At 40.5% G+C, this 24,823-nt stretch overlaps 1 protein-coding gene across 2 annotated transcripts in view; it reads left to right on the forward strand.

Annotated features, from left to right (window-relative positions):
* The window catches only part of KLF12 (KLF transcription factor 12), a 184,125-nt gene that overhangs the window by 121,578 nt on the left and 37,724 nt on the right, over positions 1-24,823 (forward strand). For both annotated transcript variants that reach the window (XM_026705313.2, XM_087938030.1), the window contains exon 5: positions 21,139-21,296. In XM_026705313.2, coding sequence (XP_026561098.1) covers positions 21,139-21,296 — 158 coding nt within the window. The remainder of the gene's footprint in view (positions 1-21,138; positions 21,297-24,823) is intronic.

The following is a 24,823-nucleotide window of genomic DNA, read 5'->3' on the forward strand; positions in this document are numbered from 1 at the left end:
GCCTGGTAAAGAAACATTTGGAAATCAACTCACACACTTGGAGAACAAACCTCCACCCTCATCCTTTTTCTTTTTCTTTTTAGAATAGAATAGAATTCTTTATTGGCCAAGCGTGATTGGACACACAAGGAATTTGTCTTGATGCAAATGCTCTCAGTGTACATAAAAGAAAAGATACATTCATCAAGAGTCAGGAATCGTAAGGTACAACACTTAATGATAGTCATAGGGAACAATAAGCAATCAAATCCTACACCCAAGCTACAGATATTCGCCACTATCCTCAGGATCTATTTATTTTCCAAAGTGGAGAAGATGTCTGCTTCTTAAAGCAACTGGAGACTTGGTTCTGCCTGAATATTGTACAAAAAAGAAATAAGCTCAATCTTTGCTTAGGAAGCAACCTTAGAAATCAAATCAATAATAAATAATCTTTAAAAAGTTATCGAACACTCACTGACAAGACAGTTGTAAGTCTATGGAGAATCGCAGTCATCCAGGTCATGGTTGTCCCAGAGGTGTTTTTTCAAGAGGCAACAGGACTTTGTGGTTTTTCTTTGAAGACACTTCACTTCTCATCCGAGAAGCTTCTTTGGCTCTGACTGGATGGTAGGGAATGGAAGGATTTATACTCCTTGCAGACAGCTGGTCATTTTCATTCTTTTAGAAAGTCATTGAAGCCACTTGGAGATTTGAGAAGCTAAATGTCTTCAAAAGGGGAAAAAAAACCAAGAATGTCCAGTTGCCTCTTGAAAAAGTACCTTTGGGAAAAGAGTTGGAAGTAAGATATGAATAGCATTGTAAAACAGAGAAGGAAATATTGTAGTTGATATCTGGGACTATTAGATATTTTTTATAGACATTAATCAATAACCTTTGATGATAGGAATCCCGAACTGGATGACTTTGTTAAGAAAAGGCAGTTTCTGTACTGATAGTACATAACGTACGTCCACAATTGACCCAAATTTTTTATTACCAAGTGAGGCAGTTGTTGAGTGAGTTTTTGCCCCATTTTAAGACCTTTCTTAACACGTTAAGTGAATCACTGCAGTTTCTTAAGTTAGTAACATGGTTGTTAAGTGAATCTGGCTTCCCCATTTGCTTGTCAGAAGGTCACAAAAGAGAATCACATAATCCTGAGACATTGTAATATGTAATATCAATATGAGCCAGTTGCCAAGTGTCTCAGTTGCTAGCGCATGACTATCTTAATGCTGCAATGGTCATATGTGTGAAAAACAACGATAGCTCACTTTTTTGGTGCTGTTTAACTTTGAACCGTCATTAAATGAATGTTGTAAGTCAAGGACTACCTATATTTGCCTTAACATCCATCTTGGGCTTGTACAGAGCATTGTATTAACATTTTGGAGAGTAGTGTTGAAATCTCGCCATTAGAAACAACATTTGGAGTTTCGTTGTATTTTTTTTTTAATTGTGAAAGTAGAGGCAGTTGGAGGTAGATCTGTTGATACGATCACAAGGAAATTCAATGAGTAACAACTTAAGAAATAATTGGGAACATATGTTGAATGTATCTGCCTCTGATCAGAGTTGGCAATTAGTATTAAGAAACATTCCTACACATTCTCCTTGCATGCATGTATATAAAAACCCATCATTAAATATTGTATCAAAACCTAGCACCAAATTGGTTGATATTATAACAACAGCAACAGGTGGTAAGCAGAAAGTAGGATTTTGAATGTTTCAAGCATATGTGAAAGAGAAAGGCAAAATAATGGGAAAAAATAAGGAATTGTTCGATGCTGGGATGTCGTTTATTGAAGGATTACGAATCTGTATTTCTAAGCTAAAGAGTGAATTAGGAATATCTCAACATTATCTGAAAAAAATAGCAATAGCACTTAGACTTACATATCACTTTGCAGTGCTTTACAGACCTCTTACAGAGTCAGCAAATTGCCCCCAACAATCAGGGTCCTCAGTTTATCCTACTCAGAAGGATGGAAGGCTGAGTCAACCTTGAGCCTGGTGGGACTCGATCTGCCAAATTGCAGGCAGCCAGCAGAGTAGTTTGCAGTACTGCACTCTAACCACTGCGCCACCAAGGTTCTTATGGTGGTTTGTGTGAGGGTAAGCATCAGACAGTAACTTGTAAAGAATATCCACAATAACAACAATAAGGAAATGCTAACTTCCGGTAGTAGATATGTCTATTATTTTGCTAGAGGAATGAGTATTTTAATTATAAAGGGGTTTTTTCTTGTCTTTTTGAAACTTAGAAAGATATCAGCAGGTACATTATATTAAGTAAGAAATACCAAAAATTAATCTTCTCTGCCAAAGCCACCCTAAATTGCAAAGTCAGCCTGTTGAACAGTCATCAGTAGATTTATCAGTACCTCCATTAATAGATTCTAGATTTTGAGATCAAAATGAGAACATAGTAAAAGACATTTCTTGACTTGGAGACCCTCAAAATATGCTACTTTTGGAGTCGTTGTTGTGTTCATTAGGTATTGGGGAGAGAAAGGATATACTTGAATTTTCATACCAACTTTTAAGTCATTGGGTCTTTACAAACATGGCTGGCTGAAGAATTCTGGGAGCTGAAGTCCACAAGTCTTAAAGGACCTAGACTTAGAATTCTTTATTGGCCAAGTGTGATTGGACACACAAGGAATTTGTCTTGGTGCAAATGCTCTCAGTGTACATAAAAGAAAAGATACATTTGTCAAGAGTCATAAAATCATCAGTTACAACACTTAATTATAGTCATAGGGAACAAATAAGCAATCAAATCATACTAGGAAAGAGTCAATATAAATTATAAGGATAAAGTCAAGTTTGGAGACTCTGGATTAGAAGATAGAGGTTTCACCATAAATCTGTTATCTACAAAAACCTTGAACTTCCAAAATATTTGGAAGGCGTATTTCTGAATATACCTACTGTTTGGTGTGCATATGAAAATGTGTATCATTTGGAATGTCAAACAGGTTCTTGATTACTAGTCTAGGTAGAGCACGGTAATGTAATTCAAGAGTGTGCAACTCATTTGTAGACAACTTAATAGGATAACCAATCATGAGAGCCTAATGCAGATAACAACCACCAGGCCTGATTCAAATAACGTCGGAGAGCTATATGATACTTAGAGCAGAAAAATTAGTCAGCCTATGGAATTTAAGCATAAAAAAACATGCATATATAATGCCTGCTCTTAGCATATTGCAATAAAATATTTTGCAACTGTCATGAACCTTTGTGGCTGATTAAATGAGCTGATTTGCATTTCTGAATATTTATACTTTCATTAGCTCATCAAGAGGCCAATGTTTGAAGTTTGGCAAGGACGGAGCAAAGTAACTGATTGGCCCAAGCTTTCCCAAGTTTTATCACACTGTTGTATCAACAACTGAAATTCATTCCATCAGCTCCAATCAGATTGAGACTTAGGTACATCTATGGAATCTGCTTTAACAGCAGTAAGTTGAGTAGGTTTGTACGGAACGTTAGGAGAGATTTATTCTCTGAATATCTAATCCGTAAAACCTCAGATGGTGAGGAGGCTTTCAGCTGGAACATAATGGAAGGAATAGCTTACTTGAGTTCTGAAACAGCTTGCTAGACCAGTCTCAATGATGCAAATGGGGGGAAATATTACTTTTCACTATTATACATTAGGCTTAGTGTTGGGCTGTTCCCAATGTCCAACCTATTCAATATAAGTCTTTTGCTACAGTTTCATTGCTTATCGATAGCAATAGTGCTTAGACTTATATACCACTTCACAGTGCTTTACAGCCCACTCTAAGCAATTTACAGAGTCAGCCTATTGCTCCCAACAATCTGGGTCTTTGTTTTACCCACCTTGGAAGGATGGAAGGTTGAATCAACCTTGAGCTGGTCATGATCAAACAGCTGGTTATGGACAGAGTTAGCCTGTAGGACTATATATTAACCACTGTGCCACTATGCCTGCCTGCCTGCCTTCCTTAGTAATAGCACTTAGACTTATATACTGCTTCACAGCCCTCTCTAAGCAGTTTACAGATTCAGCCTCTTGCCCGCAACAGTCTGGGTCCTCATTTTACAGATCTTGGAAGAATGGAAGTCTGAGTCAACCTTCAGCCAATGAGAATCAAACTGCTGGCAGCCAGAAGTCAGTAGAAGTAGCAGTATTGCCTTCTAACCACTGCACAGCCATGGCTCATGATGAGCTCCAAAGGGTGCTTTGGAGTGTCCCTTCTTGCTCTGTAGAGGGACAAGGGTGCAGTCAGTGTTCCACTTCTATAATCTTGCAGCAGAGATCTAAATGCAGAAGAGCCCCGATGGTGCAATAGTTAAAATGCAGTATTGCAGGCTAGTTCAATCCTGACCAGTTCAAGGTTAACTCAGCCTTCCATTCTTCCAAGGTCAGCAAAGGGATAACCCAGATTCTTGGGGGCAATATGCTGACTCAATATGCTTAGTGAGCACAGTAAAGCACTATGAAGCGGTATATAAGTCTAAGTGCTATTGCTATTGCTGGTTGGACTGGTAGCCCTCCAGAAGTAAGAAGCACAGGGCTGTCTAGAACAGGAATTGGCAACTTCACCCCATTTTGCAAAGGCATCTCTGAAATCCAAAAGAATTCTTCAAAAAGTGAGGTCTCGGGATATTTCTATAATCTTGGAAGAGTTCCTAGCAGTGACTTCTAAGCAGGGGTGGGATTCTACAGGTTCGGACCAGTTCGGGAGAACCAGGTGTTAAATTTGCATCTGCTTTGCTGAACCGGTATTTGAACCGACCAGCTGGCCCCACCCATCCCACCCCGTCCCTCCCAGGAGTCCCCACGCAGCCCATTTTCGACGCAGGTAAGTACAGCGTCCACATGGAGACTATGGGAGAGGGAAAAAACAAGCCTCCCAGAAGTACCAGAAGTCTGGAAAGAGGCCTATTTCCAGGTTCCACAGGGCCTCCGGAGCCTGGGGGTAGGCCATTTTCGCCCTCCCAGAGGTCTGAGGGAAGCCTCCGTACCCTTGGGAAGGCGAAAAATGGCCTTCCCGGAAGTTCCAATAGGCCGCGCCCACCATGCCACACCCACCATGCCACGCCCACCCAGCAACTGGGCAGCAAACCAGTTGCTGGGATTTTTGAATCCTACCCCTGCTTCTAAGGGAATGTCCAGGGAAGGGACATTCCCTCTTCCCTTCCAGGAGCAGAACTAACCATGTTAACAAAAGGGGTGAAGCTAGCTTCATTCCTAAAGAGATGACCAACCAAGTAACTGCAGGCATTCAGAGTCTGCGGTTGCTTCCCTGCAACCTTTTTTATAAACTGCCACTCTTTTAATTTGAAAACGCATTGAAAGGTAGCTGCTGCAAAGTTTGAATCCCAGAGGGTTAATCCGTATCAAGTAGCATGTGTTGTGAAGACAATAGCGGTATATAATTAGATACAATTTTGAGGGGAAATATTAAAGCAGTTATTAAAAGCAGCGAAGTGTGACAGATGAGGCTATAAAGTACAGTTGTGGGATGAGTCAGGACAGTAGGATTGGAAAGGGCGATTGGCCAAGGCAAATCTTTTCATAAAGAAGAAGTTTGCCAGAAATTATTCTAAACCAGGGCAAGCAATGGCCATGGAATTCCACATCTTTTACTTGGGGTGAAGAAAAACGTATGGGAGGTGGGCTGAAAGCTTTGTCGCAAAGATTTTCTGACATCCATATTGGACTCAAAGAAATTATCTCCAAATTCTTCTATCCCTTTTGTTATGCAAAATAATATCTCTCCTTTCCTATCATTTCCTTTCCTTCTTCTGTCTTCCTTTCGTCTCCTCGCCTCTCTTCTCTTCTCCTCTCCTTTCCTTTTTTTCTATCTTTGTCCTTTCCTTTTACTTCTTTCCTTTCCTTCTTCTATCTTCTTTTCTTCTCCTCTCCTCTCCTTTCCTTTTTCTTCTATCTTCTTCCTTTCCTTTCCTTCTTCTATCTTTGTTTCCTTTCTTTTCCTTTCCTCTCTTCCTTCCCTTCTCCTCCCCTCTCTTCCTTTCCCTTTATTTTTCCTCCTCCTCCTCCTCCTTCCCCTTCCCTCTCCTCCTCATAGTTTTCTTTTCTTTATGAACATTTGTAAACTCATTCTGGGAGTCCACTAGGACAGCAGCCCCCAATCTTTTGGGCACAAGGGACTGGTTCCATGGAGAGAGTTTTTTTCCATAGTGGAGAGGTCGAGGTTTTGTGTGCTGCCTGCATTCCATGGATGGAGCTTTTCTTGTTGTGCAGCCTGGTTTCTGATATGCCATGGATCCTACAGATCAGGGGTGGATGGGTTGGGGAACTAGAGCCAGAAGTAAAAACTACCCCCAAAAGAATATCAGTATATTGATTGTTTCCTAGTATGATTTGATTGCTTATTTGTACCCTATGACTATCATTAATTGTTGTACCTTATGATTCTTGATGAATGTATCTTTTCTTTTTATGTACACTGAGAGCATTTGCACCAAGACAAATTCCTTGTGTGTCCAACCACACTTGGCCAATAAAGAATTCTATTCTATTCTATTCTATTCTATTCTATTCTATTCTATTCTATTCTATTCTATTCTATTCCATTCCATTCCATTCTATCAATCCAAACAATCTATCTTTGGGATCTGCAAGTAAAATAGTCAGGCGAGTAGGCTAGCATAATCTCTCAGCTCCATTGTTTGTGGTCAAAGCCTGAGCAACCGAATTGCCATTTAGTTGTGATGTTTTATTTTAGAAGAGACTCATGAATAAGTTACCACCTCTTGCTTCTATAGTTCCCCTGAAATCCCATGCCTGTGAAAACAAGCCTACCGCTACTTTCTTAATGAAAGCTGCTGTGGACAAATGGCTGAGAAGTTCCCAGCTCAAATTCACCGTTACAGAAATTCACTAGGTGATTTTTGGCTATCGAGGTGTGGGGGGGAAGCTTATTGCTGATGACAAAGAGCTAGTTAAAGGAACTGGAAAGATAGCACCATACCAAAGGGACTATTAAATCGATAGGAACAAAGACATTGTTAGAAAAATCCACCGAGTTTAATTTTACCCACTTTCTGTTTTTGATAACCCTAAGTTCATTCTAACTCATTTGTATAATACAAGCATTTTTTTTTTAAATCAGAGAAGCGTTTCACTGAGTTTTTATACTCATTTGTCCTAATGTATTTCTGTGCAGTTTTTTCCATGCATACATTTTTCCCAAAGTGATATTTGACACTGTAATACAATTTCACTGTCAGCCAGTCCTTGAGGGTTGAAGATTTGTCTTTAAATGAACCCAAACTCCAGCTCCTCTTTAGGACAATGATGGTTTATTCAATATATCAGCAAATAACAAATACTCTAATCAGGCAAGAATGACTAAAAGCCAGGCAAGATTAGCATTGGGTTTGAGTTTGCTCTCTTTCCTTTTATTACCATTATCATGAGACACACCACACTACATCCAGGCCTATACACAGTTCTAGTTCTGGCCACGCCTAACCTATTATCTCTAAATGCTATTAACCCTATTACACATCTACATCCCTAACCTAGTCTGACCCTCACTAACTGATCCCCACCTGGTGCCACCTTCACCATGTCTTAATGCTTAATTAGCACCTATTTGTGCCCCAACCTCTTCTAACAATATGTACCACATCAATACATGAAAAAAGCCATTTCCAGTCCCGCAGTTGCTTCAGAATCCATCCTGCAACCCCGCAGTTGTTTCAGAATCCATCCTGCAGCCCGCAGTTGCTTCAGAATCCATCCTGCAGCTCACAGCTCTGCTGAGTTATTCTAAAGCAACCTTCAACACCATTGGCCAGCACACAAGCAGCAATACAGATCCAGCGTCAGCAGAGCTAAGGTGATATTCTTCACTGCCAGCTTACTTGCTGAGAGGCGTGTTCGGAGCTGACGGGCTCCATTGCAAACTCAGAGCCCGACATTTACATTATTATTAGGAGTGGGATTCTACCGGTTCGGACCCATTAGGGCAAACTGGATGTTAAATTTACATCTGGTTTGCTGAACTGGTAGTTGAACTGATCAGCTGGCCCTGCCCAGGAGTCTCCACGCAGCCCATTTTGGATGCAGGTAACTGCAGGGTCCGCGCAAAGGCTCTGGGAGGGCAAAAAATGGGCTTAACTAGAAGTTCTGGAAGACCAGAAATGGGCCTATTTCTGGCTTCTGGTGGGCCTCTGGAGCCCAGGGGAGGCCATTTTCACCCTCCCAGAGGCTCGAGGGAAGCCTCCGGACCCTGGGGAGGGTGAAAAATGGCCCTCCCAGAAATTCTAGTAGGCCACAGCCACCATGGCCACATTCACCCAGCAACCGGGTAGCGAACTGGTTATTGGGATTTTTGAATCCCACCCCTGGTTATTATATCATGAATGTATGCCTATATATGTGTTTTTGAGATAAAACTATACCGCAAAACAATATTTGGAGGGTTTTCTTCATTGTCAATCTTATTTCTGCAAGCAAATAATCTTTTGGTCTCCTTGGAAGTGTCAATAATTCATTATACATACCCTGTTTCTTGATAAGTTGTTACTCAATGGATTGAGGCATCAGCTGATGTGGTACAAAAAGGTAGCCTTTGTCCACTGAATTTTTAAAAAAATCAATGACTAATCATGTCTCCGTAAGAATTGTTATTCTGGAGCAGGTATAATCCCTTGCATTTGGTGTTCATTTTTCTTCCTTAAATGTGATCTCTGAGACAGAATCTTATGGACCTTAATATCAGAAAGAACAAAATAACAGACTCATACATGAGAGCCTATACCATTTCAAACAAAAATGGAAGGGCATTTTGATTCCCACCATGGATGGACAACTACAGAAGTTGATGGAGTTGGCAGAGATGTCTAAATTGACTGTTTTGGTCAAAGAAAAGAATATAAGTACTTTTGTTACTATATGGAAACCACTTCTTGACTTTGTGCTTGAGGTGGAAAAAAAAACAAAACTTTGATTCTGGATTTTACTGGTTAGATTGATTTGTTGTTATAACAATGGCTATTTTATATTATTATGGAAAAGTAAAAAGTTAAGGTTTGATGTTAATGCTTTATTCTACTGCAACAGAGGAAGTCAACATTTTTTTTCTTTTCTCTTTCCCCCTTTCAATTTTCTTTCCCTTTCTCCTCCCCACTATGTCCTCCTATTTGCTGCTGTATGTTTGTATTTTATTCTATAATTTAATAAAAAGGTTTTAAGTCAGACAAGTGACTGTCCATTGCCCTATATTAGTGGATGAAAGAGAAGTGAGCCAATACATGTTGTTGTCTTTGAGAGACATCACTTCAGACCAGGTTTTTTCCATGTAAACAAAGGCAGTTTATAGAACCTCAAAATAGCAGGTGTCCCATTATTTGCAAAATATCATAGGACGTGGCATTGCCCCGTTCCCCTAAGCTCCTGTCATCAACTTCCAGGAGTTAGGAAGTATAGAACGCCTTTCACACAGATGCATTGCTAGAATCTGGTTGCAATGGCAGTTGCATAATTGATTGCTGTAGCTAGTTAGGAGAATTGAATGTCCTTGTTCTGAAAAGTCAGTAACGCCTCCCCTAATCCAACAGCTTTAAAAGAGCACCAACTGAGAGCTTGTGTTGGGTATCTGAGGGTATCATTTTTTTTGACTGAAGACATGTTAACAGGATGGCCTCTGTAGAAAGTCTTGTTTTCTGCTTCTACTTTGTCTTTTATTGACACCAAAAGGAAATATTGATATTTTCCAGAGCTATTTTAGTGTTTATGGAGCTTTGTCTTTTCTGCTGGTGTTGTTTTTATTTCCAAACACACGGTTTGATTGTTTGCGGTGAGGATTTTTGTTTCATTTTATTCTGCGCTGCTTTATGGAATGATCTTATTTATCCTTCCTATAAATCGATCTGTACACTCCCAAAAGAAGTGTGGGATATTGGCTGGTTTAGGGCTGTGAGAGATAAACAAAATAACAGCGAGTAACCCTGGAGTATGGGTGGGGTGTAAACATGACCAATAAACCGTAACTAGTTCCAATGAGGCAGAAAAGGCTGCTATGAGGTGGCAAAGCAGAAAGAAATATCCTTGAATGCTTTTTAGGATTGCACATGCCTCAAATCACCAAAGGTCATGGACATTAAGGATCAAATTGCTTAAATACAGAGATAATAGAATTATCTCATTATAGAGATGGCCCATTTTCATTACAAATCCAAGGTAGTTTAACTTCACTATCACTTGAGGTTTTTTTTTTTCTTTCTTCTTCCCTCTCCCTGAGTAGCTATGTAAGCAAGAGGGCTCCACTGAGATCAATCAGACTCATGGGTTTCCAAGATGTGGGAGGCAACCAAGGTGTGGGAGGCTCATACCGTGTTTACCCAAAAATAGGACCTACCCCTAGACTGATTTTTAATCTGCACCTAATATAATCTCTACCCCCAAAAAATAAGCCCTAGTGAAGGGGTTAGGCGTGGCCAGCCCAGGAAACAGAGAGAGCATGCAAACCAATGGTGTGCACAGCAGCCGCAACCCATGCAGTGTAGGTGAGCTGATTGCCTGTCCAAGCAGCAGACAGAGACAGAGACATGGCAGGCGAGTGTGACACCCAAGGCTCCAGAAGGCTGCAGCTGTTTCCAGATATCATTGGTCCCTGCACACTTGCCGCCTTTTGTGTGTGTGATGGGGGCTAGAGTACCCAGCTGGGTTAATCACCCTGAAATCATGTTTTCCCCAAAATAAGCCCTAGTGGGGTGGTTTGGTGTTTTTTTTTGTTTTTTTTTGGAGCCCCAAAATAAAGTTGTTAGGCAGATATTGTACAAACACCAGTGAGTGCTTCCTGGATTTGAGTCTTCTGGCTGATAAATGAGGAAGGTTGTCACGCACCGGTAGGAATGAGTGGTTCATTATTTTTCTTTATTCTCTCACTAGTGCAACTTGCCTTCATAAAGCTGGTGGAACTATATGGCTCAGAACAGGAAGCCAGCAAGTTGACGTGGTTTTAATCCATCCGCATTAAGTTTCTACAATGCTTGTAGAAGAATCCCATCCCTGCAGCCAAATAGAGGTCAGAACATAGGACTAACATAAGTGAAGCGACCTCGTTTTCAGAGTGGCTGGAAGACCTGATTTGGAGCAAGCCCATCCCTCACCTGCATGAATGGAATAGAATAGAATAGAATAGAATAGAATAGAATAGAATAGAATAGAATAGAATAGAATGAGAGGAGAGGAGAGGAGAGGAGAGGAGAGGGGAAGAGTTGGAAAGGACCTTGGAGGTCTTCTAGTCCAACCCCCTGCTTAGGCAGGAAACCCTATAGCATTTCAGACAAGCGGTTATCCAATCTCTTCTTAAAAAACCTCCAGTGGATGGTGGATTTTCTTATGGTGTAATGAAAATGGCCTTATGAAGTACTCCCAGACTTCAAGCACCAAAGGCTCTGGCTAATGTTTGCCCAAAGGATTAAAAGAACCTCCATGAGAGTTTTTTTTCCCCTGTTTTTAAAGCTGAGAGTTGCCCATAAACTATGAGGTGGAGATGGTGTGTTTGCTGGTTGTTGCTTTTTTCACAGACATTTTTGGATTGTCCATAAGGCCCAAGCATAGTATTGTTGTACAGTATGTAGCATGACAAGGCAAGAGGAGGAGGAGGAGGAGGAGGAGGAGGAGGACAGGGGGGAAACGTTCAACCACCCTCTCTAAAAAATCCGTTCTAAGAAACGTTAGCTCAGCTTTAATCACTGACTTTTTTTTATTCAGAGTCAGCAATTTTTGTGGGTTCCCCACCCTTTTTTGCTTCAAAATCCAAACACGCATCCAACAAAACATATGGGGAAATCATCCCACAGCTCAAATATTTGCATTTGATTTGCTTCGCTTTGCAAGGAAGGTTTTCTTTCATCTTGGCTTCTTCCTCCTGCTGTAGCTACTTCTTTTTCTTGTAAACATTGTACAAGCTTAATGTCTTTTTTTTTTCTTACAACCTCCCCCACCCCCTTGCTTCCTGGATGTAGTAGATCAAGGAAGTCTCATTCCTCCGAGCCTTGTCTTAGAGTGCCTGAGAAACGTAGAAAAGCTTTGAGTTAGTAAGTACGACAAATACAATCCATTTGTCAAGAGGTTTCTGAGCGTGGACCTCAGCTTGTCTGGGAAAGTCTAATCAAGGAGGGTCTGTCATCAAGGAGTCATTTTTATTCTAATGTTCTCCTCTTAGTAAGAAAAGAAAAACATCCAACTGTTGAGTACCAAGGGGCAAATAGAAATACTAAGTCCCCTGCCTTAGGAAATCATGGAAGCATTTCTATTGTCCATGTTTATCTACATGTGTAACGTTTTAGACCAGAATCCTAAATCTGATCCTCCATCTATGGATAAATAAAGAATCTGTCCGTTCAGCAAGGAGCATCTTCCCACTTCATTAGCCCTCTTTTCAAATCACAAAAAGTTAAATTAAATCCTGGCTGTCTTGGGTTTTCTTGCAGTGGTGGGATTCAGCCAGTTCGCACCACTTCGGGAAAACCGGTTGTTAACTTTCTGAGCGGTTTGGTGAACTGGTTGCTAGAAGAAATCATTAGGGCAGAGAACCGGTTGTTAAATTATTTGAATCCCACCACTGGTTTTCTGCCATATGAATTGAGTGAGATTATGCCCCAGGATAGAAAAATATTGAAATACCCACAATGGAGGAATGGATTGGGAAGATGATGGAATTTGTAGAAATGGCAATATTGACTTGTTTGATTGAGGATAATACAACAGGTACTTTTCTTAAGGACTGGGAACTTCTTATGGACTTTCTTTTTTGCTGAAAATGGAATAAAATAATTTGGCGATTTATAGATTTTTTTGATTAAGAAGGGCTTGAACATGGCGAGAAGAGAGTTCTGGTGGAACTTCAAAGAATGACAAAAAGTTCAAAACTGCTGTAAAGCAGATTGGAAGTCACTTCTTTATTTATCTTTTATTCTCTTTTTTTCTATTTGTATTACCTTTCACACTTTTTTGAAATCTTTTCTGAGCACAATGCTCTTCTTATTTTTCCCCTGTCCATCTGCTCAGTGTGCTGTCCATTTTTAGTAAAGCTACATTATTGGTAATTAAGACATTAGTAACTCGTAACTCCTCTTTGCTGATTCTTGGTTAGGATTGAGATTTCATTGACTTCCCTGTGTGATACAGAATTTTATGTCTGGAAACGAAGAATTTTCATGCAGAAGACTAGGCAAGATGACGGAAGGAAGGGAGGGAGGAAAGGAGGGAGGGAGGAAAGAAAGAAGGGAGGGAGGAGGGAGGGAGGGAGGAAAGAAGGAAGGACTCCTTTTTCCTTTTATTCTTCATTGATTTCATAATCACTCAAAAATCTTGTCAATTTAATACATTGATAACTAGATGTCTATTAGCCAAGAATCTTACCTGCAGTAATTTATTTCTCTCACACCTTTCCTTGTGTGTGTCTTTCCTCTTGAGGAGACCAAGAGAAATGTAGTTGAATTACCTTCTGAAGAAAGAACAAAGGGCAGAGACAGGATTGTAGCTAGAGAAATTTGAGGCTGTGATGCCACCTACCGTCAAGAATGAAGCCAATGACCCAATAGGAATCTTCTAACGCTACCAATTAGCCTCCTTTTCCTGCCTTTCAGCTTCGGGGGTCACCATGCCATACTGAAAATGCAAGATTTTGTAAGTGCCACCTTGTAGCCTGGAAATTATAAATATGCTGGTTAGTGAGGACAGGGAAGAAGATTTAGTGGGGGATTTATGATTCAAGCACAGTCCTTTTGGACTGTGTAAATAGTAAATGAGGAATTGCAAAGGTTCTCTTTTGTTAGTGGTCTTCAGAGTTTTTTTCTCCTGCTGGATAGTGTCCAAAGCATTAAATAAAATATTATCTCTGATGCAGATGGAAATGGCTTCATAGAGTTGAGGATTCAAGAAAGCTTTCATTTTTGTATTTAGGTTTGTCTTTGAGTTGGGCAATGTAGTAATATTCTCAATAAATAAATAGGAAGAAGAGAACTCATATAGATGTCATACAACCTGTTACTGTGTCTTTTCCTGGTCTCTCCTTTTTCCCTTTTCTTGACCCCAACTCAGGAAGACTTCTGGGTTCCCTTTATGTCAGCAGCATACTTGACCAATAAAGAATTCTATTCTATTATATTCTTCTTTCCAATTGCATTAATAGTCTATTATATTCTATTACTATACTATTCTGCATTCTATTTTATTATTTCCAATCACATTAATATTCTGTTCTGTTCTGTTCTAATCCATTCCATTCCATCCCATCCCATCCCATCCTATCCTTTCCAATCCAATCCTATTCTATTCTGTTTTGTTCTGTTCTGTTCTGTTCTATTCTATTCTATATGGAATGTTTTAAAGGCTATTGTGTGCACTATTGTGTGCACACTGAGAGTTTATGCACTGGAGACAAATTTCTGTGTCAATCACACTTGGCCAATAATTCTATTCTATTCTATTCTATTCTATTCTATTCTATTCTATTCTATTCTATTCTATTCCATTCCATTCCATTCCTTATTCTATTCTATTCTATTCTATTCTATTCTATTCTATTCTATTCTATTCTATTCTATTCTGCATTGTATTTTATTCTTTCCAATCACATTAATATTCTGTTCTATCCTATCCTATCCTATCCTATTCTAATCTCTCATTCTCTGGGATTCTACCAACTCCTTGGATCAAATTCAAAGCAAAATCACATCCAAGGCATGGATCCATACAGCTTTCTGGAATGATTTGGCTCTCTTTTGCTTGTTCTGATCTTTTTAATAATTTGTTCTCATTGAAAGATATTAAAGTTTCACAATGGGTCCTACTGGTTTATAAAGAAGGCTGGATGAGCAAACTCGTCCAGCATCTGATTCTTGTTTCATGTCATAAATAAAATCACCCCCAACATGCAATGTGCCAAGTATGAAAAGAATAATTCCTCCGCCCTTAAATGCAGCAATTGGCTCCATTGCCTTTAGTAATAATAATGTGAACTAGGCACTCTCAATAACTGGGGATGCTTGAGTTGTCCAATTCTCTAGCTTTTTATGCTTCTCCAAATGAGGCTGAAGACACTTTCCCTAGGAGACCACTAACAAGGGAATCAAGGCATTAAGAGCCCTTAAAGGTGGCTGAAAATTAAATCAAGATAGTTGATTGTCCTTGGGAAAAAAGCCAGGTCAATAATAGGCTCTTCTTCCTTGTTTATTTATTTTTTTTTCTGGGGTCAAGAAATAAAAGGCAAGCTAGTTAATTCAAAATCCTGACATTGTTCAGTAAATATACTTTTAATTGTCAATGGAGACACAACACACAGGGTACCCTTTGACATTCCTCTGTGAATTGACTTGAAGAGACACGTGAGACTAATTTTCCTCTGCATTGTCACCTCCAGTCAACAAGTGCTTGGCTATTTTAAATCTGTCCTTTCAAGAGTTTGTCTCTCCTCTTTTTCTTTTTTGTTTCTTGGTCCTTGTTTTAGGTGACAGAGAGGTTTGTTTTATCATCTATCTATCTATCTATCTATCTATCTATCTATCTATCTATCTATCTATCTATCTATCTTGTCACCTATCATCATCGATCATCACCATTATCATCATCATCTCTCTCTCTCTCTCTTTTCATCAACCTACCTACCTACCTACCTACCTACCTACCTACCTACCTACCTACATCTATCTGTCTATCTGTCTGTCTGTCTGTCTGTCTGTCTATCTATCTATCTATCTATCTATCTATCTATCTATCTATCTATCTATCTATCTATCTATCTACATACCTACCTACCTACCTACCTACTGTATCTACATCTATCTATCTATCTATCTATCTATCTATCTATCTATCTATCTATCTATCTATCTATCTATCTATCTACCTACCTACCTACCTACCTACATATCGGTATCTACATCTATCTATCTATCTATCTATCTATCTATCTATCTATCTATCTATCTATCTATCTATCTATCTATCCATTTTCATCATCCTATGTATTCCACCTATCTGTCTGTCTGTCTATCTATCCATCCATCCATGCATGACAATCAAACCATAAAAACAATTGCGAAAACAGTTATCCCCTGGATAGAGGAACCCCCCTGCATATCATATATTTAAGTATTATGAAACCTAGGGCGGGGCTTACTGAAATTGCTTCCCCATGAGATTGGAACAGGAGCAAGTCTGATCTTCTTCAAGGAAGGGTCTTGGCTGGGAGGGGGAGGATGGCTGATTTTGTCAGGATTGGCTGTGTAGCCTTCAATTTGTCTTTCTGTCCTTGCTGCACTGCAGGAGAAGAGATTACCCAACCAGGCGATTTTTCATTCCTGTTCTCACTGCAGGAATCCAGGTGAAAAGATGAATGATGTGCCTCAAGCTTTGGGGGTTTTGCGATTCCATGATCTTGGAGGCAAACCAGAAATCGTAATAAATTGCCTAGTCCTACTTTGGAGAATTTATAACACTCGTTATACGAGACTGTGCCCAAAGAGCCGGCTTTTTTTTTGTTCAAACCTATGCAGTTTTCATATATATATATCACTGTAAATTTGTACCAGGTGTGTAGATTACTCTATAGGTCAAAATCTGGGAACATCATGCTCCATGAATATAATGCCCAAGACCTTACTGCAGTGATAAATTTCCTTTTAGCATTTTTGTTTCTCCTCTAGTACTACAAATATATTTAAGTACAGTTGATTTCTCTGTGGAATCATAGATTACTGAATAATGAAATATCAATGGAGTCAGTGAGGTTGCTGTGAGATGTCAAAGCGCTTCTCCGTTGCTGTTCGGCTTTCTTTATGTAGTTACATCCAGGTTTACTTACTGTTCCATCTTACCAGAAATGCTTAAAGTCAAATACTAAAGGAAACTTTGGACCAGTGGTGGGATTCAAAAAATTTTTCTACTGGTTCTGTGGGTGTGGCTTAATGGGTGTGGCAGGGGAAGGATACTGTAAAATCTCCAGTCAGAGGCGATATTTGCCGGTTCTCTGAACTACTCAAAATTTCTGCTACCAGTTCTCCAGAACTGGTCAGAACCTGCTGAATACCACCTCTGCTTTGGACTAACCCTGAAATCATCTCCGGGCTTAGAATTTAAAATTGCTTCCTTGGGCTACCAGTTGTGAAAAAACCTGAGACCACAAGGTTGCAGATGTAGGAAATGTTTCCTCTTTCTTTCTATCTGGCGGTCATCTGGATTTTTGTAGGGCAAAAATCTGTTTTTATACCTTTACTCGTATATCAGCGGACACTTCGTTTTAGAGTTCCTGCTTCATTTTATTAGCGAAGATGTGGCCAGATAGTCTTTGTACCTGGAACTTTGCATTCATCTTCTTAAAATTCTCTGTATTTATATCCAATTTGGATCTGACATGATGGAAGAGTCTTCTTTGACAGTAATTCAAATTAAAGAATTTGTTTTCTGGTACCATAGAAGATGTGGCCCACCAAAGCACTTTTGGAATTTCTGCACTGAAGGAGTGGTGGTATGCTACCTGGTTTGGCCCGGTTTAGCTGAACTGGTAGTAAAAAAAACCCTCTGACAATCTGCTGAGAGGAGAAAGAAGAGAAAAGTGCAGGATCGGCCCTTCCATAGGCCTTAGCTGGTGTGCAGGCCTGTGCAGACTGGTGTTCAGGCCTCAGCTGGTGTGGGAAAAGCTGCATGCATGCATTAGGTGTGCACATGTTACGTGCACGCATGATCACTGAACCGGCAGTGGAATAAGTAGGATCCAACTGCTGCACTGAAGATCCAGTTTTGGTTAAATTTTTGTGTGTTGCTAAATGCGAGCGAAGATAAATTGTTTTGTGATGAAACCAAAGTTCTATAGGAAACACATATTTGTTCCTCCAAAACTAACTGACCTTATTATATTTTATTTATTATTAACCTTGGCCAAAAAAAAAAAAAAAAAGGTAATCACACAACTTATTAAAGATTTGTTTTCCTCTTCAGACAGACACACGACAGGTTTTAAAGCAGTAAAACCATTGTTTGTATCACCTGTAGGGACCAAAGCCTGTGAAATCCAGGTGATTTCATCAGGCAAACAAAGGAAGAAACCTTTGGCAGGAAAATAAATGTTGTAAGTTAAAAGGGGGAGAGAAGCTGGTTTAGCGGCTGCTGGGAATCTTCCGCTCTTCTGAAGGGTTTTTTCTCCATCTAGTGGAAGAATGGAAATCTTCAGCTTGAAACAATTATCTGTAGTTATTGCATATAATTAAAAATGGCCATGGAACACACCCTCTGTCTTTAATTGGGTGCCCATCATCTGGAATTGCAGTCCAAATTCATGCACAAGGCCCAAGTTGGGGATGGCTAGAATCTAATTATTATTATTATTATTTTTACAGAGAAGAACAGACATGTGGACACAAAGATCTGTAATTCTCCTAAAGCAGGAGTGTCAAACTCGAGGCCCGTGGGCCCAATCTGGCCTGCAGAGTGCTTAGATCTGGCCCATGGGGCTGGCCTGGAAACAGCGAAGGACCAGCCCTCAGTACCTCTGCCAGCGAAAATGGAGCTTTGTGTGTGTGTGTGTGTGTGCTCCATTTTTACTGGCAGAGGGCTGGTAAAACAAACTAAAAACAAAACAAAAGGAGAAATGTTTTCCCTTTTACATTTGAGCATGCAAGAAGGGACAGAAAAAGGGTAGAGGAAAGACAAAGAAAAAGAAGGGAAGATGGGAAGAGAGAAGGGAAGGAAAAATAAGGGAAGAGGGAGGAGGGGAGGGAGGGAAGGAGGAAAGGAGAAGGAAGGAAGGAGGAAGGAAGGAAGAAGGAAGGGAGGAAGGAAGGAGATTATGAGAAGGAGGGAGGCTCTGAGGGAAGTCCCGCCTTAACCGCCCCAATATGAGTGACATCAAGCTGGCTGTGCCCACCATAGTCATCTCCACGGCCCCAACCGTGCCTCACAACCCTGATGCTGCCCTCAGTGAAATTGAGTTTGACACCTGTGTCGTAAAGGCTTCAGAGAAAGAGACAAGTGTAGGTTCCTCTTTGGGCTGAATAAAATTAGCTCCCAAGGTGGCAGGAACTTGGGAGAAAACTTACACATAGTCCTTGATTTTCAACTGTTTGTTTAGTGACTTTTTCAAAGTTGCAACAGCACGGAAAAAAAGTGACTTATGGCCGTTTTTCACACTTACAACCATTGCAACATCCCCATGATCACATGATCAAAATTTGGATTCTTGGAAACTGTTTCGTATTTATGACGGTTGCAGTGTCCCAGGGGTCATGTAATCATCTTTTGCAAACGTCAGACAAGCAAAGTCAATAGGGAACCAGACTCACTGCACCACCCTGTTACTGACTGAACAACGGCAGTGATTCATTTAACAACTGTGGCAAGAAAAGTTGCAAAATGAGGTAAAATTAACTTAACAGCTGTCTCGCTTAGAGAACAGAAACATTGGGTTCCATGGGGGTCATAAGCTGAGGATGACCTATTAGTGACCCAGGACAAGGTTTACAAAGCGAGGTGGTGTGTGCCAGGGGTAGGATTCTACTGGTTCAACCCGGTTCAGGAAAACTGGTAGCTCCAAAGATCAGCTGGGAGCGAACCAGTTCGCTCTGACTATCAGCTGTTAGTCTCCTACCCATCTGTGCTTTCTTTCCAGATTTTCCAGCTCAGCTGCTTTGCATGGCACAGTGGATTGCCGCGCATCAGCTGTTTTACACACAGGGCTTGCAGCAGAAGATGAGTTGCAAATGCTGCACACACGCAAAGTGCACGCTCACTGAACCGGTTGTTACACTAGTTGAATCCTGCCCCTGGTGTGTGCCCCATATCCATATGTTTCAGGACTCTGTGTCATTAAAGAGAAGTGTGCTGAGGAAAAGTGTGAGAGTATTAAGAAGAGTCAATGAAAACCATATTGTGATTTGTATTCATTCTTTGCCGAATAAGTTTTCTGTCTTTTGCCACCCATCTCACATTTGTCTCAGAGCAAAGTGTCAGTCCTCCAAGCCATGGTTGTCCCAAAGGTGTTTTTTCAAAATACTTTCTTGGTTTCACTTCTCATCAGTTCTGGCAGGATGGTGGGGAGGATCCTATTTCTTCGCAGTCATCTGGTTGTTAAGTACTCTCTCTGAGATTTGTCCAAAAGCTTACAAGAGTTGAAATATTAAAAAGAACAAGAGATGATGGATACATACATGATACTTCCTAATATGGGAATTGCTTTATTAAGGGTTAGAAAATAGAGGTAAAAAGTAGAAATTGGGAAAATAGCAATATGTATACTGCCACATAATATGATATATTATAATTACTATGTATACATAAATGTTAGAAGTTGAAAGATGTATATACCTAAACAGTTGTCATGCCCCTGTTGGAGTCTGATTCCGAGGGAGAGGTGGAACAGCTGACAGGGAGTGGGAGTGTGGCTCCGGTGGCTGTGGAGGAAACTGGGGAAGGGCACAGTCCGGCTGGGCATTCATAGGAAGACCTAGGCCCACCCCCTCTGCATCCTAGGGCACGCGGTGAGGAACAAATAAGGGATCAACGTGGGTTATGGGGGAGAAGGAGGCCCTGATTCCCTTCATTGGCTGTAGCTGGGGAAACAGGATAAAGAGGGGGTTTGCGCACAGAAACTTGATGAAAGCAAAGCATGCATTATCTTTGTTTGTCAAGTCCTATCTGGGTTCTGGTGTCCTCCCAACTGTCTGTGTTTCATTATCTTTTGAGTTCTGCAATTCCTTATCCTGCCCCGTCTTGTTAATTGCCGCAGTGTGGTTTGTGTTGGTTTTTATCTATAATTTATATGTACTTTTGGTTCAGACTAAATTTCTTCCCTTTAAAAACTGTTCTTGGGAGTGTTTTTACTCCAGCTGATGATAACTGAACATTGGAGGTCAAGTTGGAGGAATTAAAGGGACTTTAACCTACTTTTGTGACTTTGTTGCTTTTGTGCCACGCCCTGGGTCATCACAATATTATTAGTGCCGTTATTAATATTGTGTATAAAGTAAATTGACCCAGACAACACACTGTTCACTAAGCACTTACATATGTCAAAGAAAAAACTATAAATAAATATATATATTAAAAAATACTCTTTCTGAGAGCCATTGAGACCACCTGAGGATTTACCTGTGGGAAGGAAATTAACTTCCTATTTTCTTTCTATTTCACAGTTCAATTTCACCGTTTAGCATTGAGAGCACAAGACGCCAGAGACGGTCTGAATCGCCAGACTCTCGAAAGCGCCGCATCCACAGGTGTGATTTTGAAGGGTGCAATAAGGTTTACACAAAAAGTTCCCACCTGAAGGCTCATCGGAGGACCCACACAGGTGAGCAGCTCTAGCGATGTTGGTGCCATAAATATGCGTGACGTTGGTGAACCTTTGCAGCCAGGAATTGAGTGGTGATTGCAGCTGGATGAGCTGGATAGAATTGCATACGGTGCAGTTCTCTTGATAATTCCCATCTGCCATGTAATCCTAGAAACCCAGGCATTTCCCATAATAAGAAACACTTCTTCAGTTCCGGTATTTTTCTGTAAAGGTGGGGAAACAGGATGTGTACAGTCAACAAAGGTGCAGGGCTCAAATCCAGTCAACAATCTGGATAAATTTCTTGTGACTTTCTTGCTCTAGAGGGTTCTTCATGGTTATCTCTAGTGACGTGACATTCCAGTTGGACATCAGTTCAGTTCAGGAGAAAAAGATGTAATCGGTATCCATTCTGTATCCATTCCTCCAGTCACTGAGAAGGACTCCCCTCCCCAAGTTTTTTAAAAATGTCTGTCTGTCTATCTATCTATCTATCTATCTATCTATCTATCTATCTATCTATCTATCTATCTATCTATCTATCTATCATCCATTAATTTATCAAATTTATATAGCCAGCAGTGATTTTGGGCAATATTGAAAAACTTCTGGCTATTTTGGATGGATTTGCATTCTCCAGATAGGATGGTATTTTGAGAGTAGCAGGAATCTCGGGACTGTAACTGATTAAAACCATTGTTAAAACACATGCTGACTACTTGCATTATGTCATGTGAGGGTTGCTCATTCACATGGCTGACTGATCTCAGGTGGGCTCACCTTAGGGTGGTTTTATAGAGCCATCAGAAGGGGCCCAGGTCCTTTCAGTGCATCTGCATCATTAGCATCACCGTTAGATGAAGGAAGCTAGGATGCACAAAGAAAATTATACCCTTTTCAGAAGCATGTCTGAGGTTGCTTCTTGTGTCCTTCACCAACAGGGCTGCTCCCTTTAACCAAAACTCTCAGATTTTCCTTCCATCTGGTGGGCTTTGAACATTTTTATGGGCTACTGAAGAGCAGTGTTTCAATCTGGAAGGGATTCTGGGTAATCTCTTCATCTCCGTCTCCATCAGGACCTGAGTTGGAGCTGGGCTGCCAGAAAACCCTCGCATAGAAGGGTGCCCTAGATGGCAAGCAGTCTAGTTCTTCTGCTCTTTATGGGTCCCCTTGATAGGGTTCCAGGAACCCCAAGGTGACTTGGCACAGAGACTGAACATTGCGTTCCCAGGTCCTTTTCAGACAAGATCTGGGCTGGAGACTTTGTACCAGAAAAGAATGGCAAGCCCCCAGGTCTTTAATGTGTAAGAAAACTGCTTGTATCTCTCCTTGTGGTTAGCCTCACTCCCTCCTACAAAACCAGAAAAGTTATGAACTTCCCATGATGGCGTGATAGAGAAGGATCAACATGAAGCAACCCATCCCTGTGCCCCTGGGTTCTAACAGCTTTGCATTACCCTGCAGGAACAAAGAACTTCCATAAGTTTCAGGTCCTGTGGATGCTTTGGCCTCCCCTTGGAGACTGTCTCCTGAGTAGTCCTGAGCATTGCAATTCCTCCTTGGCTCAGAAGAGCTTCATTTGATGTACAGGTGTTGGACTCCCAACTGCCAATCCTACAGGGCAGTTTTACCAGAAGTCTCTCATGAAAACATCATGAGATACATAAAATTATTTTAATCACCTGCATTTGAAAGTTTGCTTCACAATCAGCAGTCTTTTTACAGCCAATTAAGTAAAAAAAAATATATCAGTAGTTCTGTGCTTGAGAGTCAGAGTGCTCAAACTTGGAAAAAGTCTTCAGGGAGCTGCCTTTTTATTTAGGCCTCATAAAACGGAATTGTGTTGGCAGGTAGGAACTTGTTAAGGTAGGGAGTGGGACAAAGGATTAACAAAGCCTAAATAAGGATGTCTTCTTAAATATAGTGCATGAAGTCAAAATGGATAATAATCTAATAAACGAGTAAGTGAGCAGACTTGTTCCTACTAAAATATACTCTAACTTGCTTAGAGCTGAACGACTCCATTTTTTTCCAGGCCAAAATGTTTAAAGACGTCCTAATGAGCTGAAAGATCATGTGCAGTATTGTACAAATGTTCCATAGGTTAAGTGATTAAAAGGAAATATATTCAATTCTAGCGTACAGCTTATAAGTGATGCTTGAGCAGGGTCCACAGTATCTGGGATGCTACACATCCTCTTCACAACCTTGTTACTTTTTGGGGAAGAGGCTGTGTGATATCCAAAACAGAACATCCAGATTCAGTCACAGTTTTGTTGCATATAACATCAACCTTGTGGACGTTCAAGTTTCCTCTTTCCTCAATGTATTCAAAATGGACAGTGATTAATTTGTGTGTGCATATACATATATCTATTCTGTATCTATCTCTATGTCCATCAATCTATCATCTATCTATCATCTATATCAGGAGTGTAAAACTCAAGGCCCGTGGGCCAGATACAGCCTGCGGGGTGCTTAGATCTGGCCCTCAGGGCTGCCCTGGAAATAGTGAAGGACCGGTCCGCGGTGCCTCTGCCAGCGGAAATGGAGTTCGTGAGGGCCACATGTGTGCCCTCTGAGCTTTATTTTCTCCGGCAGAGGGTTGCAGGAGGCCGTCTCAGACAAAAACGGAGCTCGGGATCCCGTTTTCACTCAGGCCACCACAGGTGCCCCCCAACACAAGTGACATCATGCTGGCCAGGCTGACCCTGGTCATTCCCCTCCACCACCACCCCAGAGTCAAACACAATTCTGATGCGGCCCTCAATTAAATTGAGTTTGATACCCCTGATCTCTCTTTCCCGCTATTTATCTATCATCTCTCTATCGTCTGTCTGTCTATCTATCTATCTATCTATCTATCTATCTATCTATTTATCTATCTATCTCTTGTGTGTGTGTGTGTGTGTGTGTGTGTCTAGATAGATAGATAGATAGATAGATAGATAGATAGATAGATAGATAGAGATGATAGATGATAGATAGATAGATAGATAGATAGAGATAGAGATGATAGATGATAGATAGATAGATAGATAGATAGATAGATAGATAGATAGATAGATATAGAGATGATAGATGATAGATAGATAGATAGATAGATAGATAGATAGATAGATAGATAGATAGATAGATAGATAGTAGATATATGCTTTCTTTTGAGAGCAAGCAGCAGAATTTCATTTTTAATATGCGCCAGTGTGCTCATATTAAAAAAAAGACAATAGAGGTTATCTTATCTTTTGTGGGCCATTTGGGATGTTGAAAATTTAAAGGTTTTTAAGAAGAGTCTTAAGAGACTTTTAAAAGGTTTTTAAGAAGAGACTAGACAGCCACTTATCTGAAATAGTATAGGTTATCCTGCTTGAGCAGGGGGCTGGACTAGAAGACCTCCGGGGTCCCTTTCAGTTCTATTCTATTCTAAATTTTAGAATATCTCCCATATAAATGGTGTAGATTCAGGTGTATGGATGCTATTGTTGTCTTTATTTTTAAGATCAATCAAGTTTGATGAGGGTTGTCTGTGATGGGGGTTGTCTATG

The sequence above is a fragment of the Pseudonaja textilis genome, chromosome 8 (genome assembly GCF_049901715.1).
Source record: "Pseudonaja textilis isolate UNSWEBS1 chromosome 8, rPseTex1.2, whole genome shotgun sequence".
Lineage (NCBI taxonomy): Eukaryota > Metazoa > Chordata > Lepidosauria > Squamata > Elapidae > Pseudonaja > Pseudonaja textilis.